Source organism: Austrofundulus limnaeus, unplaced genomic scaffold, assembly GCF_001266775.1.
Source record: "Austrofundulus limnaeus strain Quisiro unplaced genomic scaffold, Austrofundulus_limnaeus-1.0 Scaffold19, whole genome shotgun sequence".
Classification (NCBI taxonomy): Eukaryota; Metazoa; Chordata; class Actinopteri; order Cyprinodontiformes; family Rivulidae; genus Austrofundulus; species Austrofundulus limnaeus.
This window is the reverse complement of record NW_013952421.1, coordinates 25,499-27,834: the sequence shown is the minus strand read 5'-3', so window position 1 is coordinate 27,834 and position 2,336 is coordinate 25,499. Positions and strand designations below refer to the sequence as shown.

The 2,336-nt window shown below is 39.6% G+C and overlaps 1 protein-coding gene across 3 annotated transcripts in view; it reads right to left on the bottom strand.

The window, feature by feature from the left end:
* pemt (phosphatidylethanolamine N-methyltransferase) overlaps positions 1-2,336 on the bottom strand; it is a 138,196-nt gene that overhangs the window by 124,573 nt on the left and 11,287 nt on the right. For all 3 annotated transcript variants that reach the window (XM_014003446.1, XM_014003447.1, XM_014003448.1), the window contains exon 2: positions 2,061-2,168. In XM_014003446.1, the coding sequence (XP_013858900.1) occupies positions 2,061-2,168 (108 nt within the window). The remainder of the gene's footprint in view (positions 1-2,060; positions 2,169-2,336) is intronic.

Genomic DNA, 2,336 nt, shown 5'->3' with positions numbered 1-2,336 from the left:
ACACACACACACACACACACACACACACACACACACACACACACACACAATAACTTTAATGTAATGATATCTGCATCCATTGGATGTTTTTGGAATCACCTGCTTTGTTTTAAGGTGGTAAAACAAATTGTTTGTATTTATTCCTTTCTACACACTTTGCAGATTAGTTTTTCTGCACTCTACCTGTTTAATCTGTGCGCGCTCCGGCGGGGTGACAATCATTATAGTCGCGCTTCGGAGCGCGAGCGGAGTGCGCGCGCATTCGGCCGTGCGTCGTCACACTATGACCGCAGGAGAAACAAGGTCCAGACTGATTTTTGTGTGTCCCACCTGAGCACTGACTTCACCTGCACTGACAGTCACCTCGCTGCGCGGAAATGAATGGAGAGCGAGCAACGTCGCCTCCCGTGTGTCGAGCCCTTCACACATGCCGCGGCGCGCGCTCCTCCCACAGCAGGCAGTGTGGTCGGTCGGCATCCGACCGGAGGATGCGCCGTCACGTAAATATGTAAACAGTTCGGRGCTCATTTTCACACACCCGAACCAGGTCCGGATAAGTTTTTTTCCCCTCTTCATTTGCGCTCTCAGCCACGCTGCTACCCGCTTCCTCTGTTTTGACTCCAACCGGTTACGTCATCAAAAAGAATTGCACGGTTGGGCTGTAGACTACAGATCTTTATCATAGGACAAATTTATATTGTTTCTACCATATATCGTTTATATCGCGCATTCCTATCCTACACTCTCAGACGTAACATAAATTTGAAGATGAGTGCTTGTAAAAACATTCCAGTGTCTCAACTGACCTGGAACACCTTGGAATCTTCCCAGAAGAGCTGATGGGGCTGGGGAAAGAGAGGTCTGGGCTTCCCTGCTAAAGCTGCAGCGACCCAACTCCGGATAAAGCAGAAGGATGGATGTTTGAAAAAAAAAATCTGCCAAATATGTCCACACTCGCAAAATGGGGGGAAATCCGTGTAATTTACAGACAATCTGTACTTGACATGGATGGAAGGATGATGTCTGAATCCATTAATAAACAAACCTGAACTTTAACAAATGTTTAGCCTATTTTATATTCTGAACAAGTTCTCGTCAGCATTTTTTTAAACACGCTTCACGTTGCTATAATTTTCCACGAGCTTGTACTGTCAGAAAGACAACAGTTTCTGAGAGCTAATAATGAACAYGTTACAGCCAACCTGCTGCTGCATAGGGCTCCTGTGGTTCCGAACAGGTGAGTAACTCTCCAGATCTTAAAACTAAACTAGATAAAGAAAACAACAACAAAAAAAAAGATTTAAACTTTTATTTGTCATGAGAGTGCCTGTTGATTATTCATACTGTATTAAAAAAAACATGAGTTGGCCATTTGTTCCAGCTTGTAAAAATAGTGTTTTTTACTTGATCCAGAAATACTCCTGGGTCCAAGTTCGGTATCAACATGTAAACATCTGGAAAAAATGGTGAATCATAACCCTCTGAGGATGTTTTTTAAATTGTTTCATTTTGTCTAAAAAAATTGAAAATTACAGACATGCCACAAACATTTTATTTCTCAAAATGCCAATGTGTTGAACAAATAGAAAGAATTTTGGCTCCAGTTAAATTGTGCTGTATCAGGTTTGTTTGTTTTAATATTTTAAAGATATTTCAATATATATATATATGAACTGCAATAATGGAAAAACTGCAGATGCGAATTTATAAATTTCACACACAAAAAAAGAGAAAACTCTAAAAAAAACATGTTAATCATTTCATAGTTATCTTTATTTAAGCTTACCACTGTTTATAATATACATCTAACAACAACAACTACAATAACAATTACAACAACTAACAACTATAAAGTTGTTGATAAGAGTGTAAGGCATAAGAAATGAATGCTAATGATATGTAATTCTAAATGTAATTTTTTCTATAGTCATTAGGTTATTTACATTCTAAATGCTGCATAAAACATAATTTGGAAATGATAGTTTGTATTTCTATAAAAATACTTCATGTAACATTTAAAACCAAGTTTTTTTCCCGCAGTATCTACAGCAGAATCTTACCGCATTCCAGAAGAAAGGGTTGAATATGATGGCAATCACAGCAATCCAAAAACTGGAGTTATGAAAGTCAACGTGTCTCAGAAAGCCTTCAGCCAGGGTTAAGTCCATCTGAAAGAAAAAAGGTAAAATAAAAAATCATAAGCTGACCCCATGCTTGAACACAGTGGCGGGCCGTGCATTTTACACCCAGGCCTTCAATTAAGAGAGAATGTACCTGCCGGTTGTGGAATTGCAGTGGGGTAGGGGGTGGGGGTTGTTGAATTGTGTGTGTGTGTG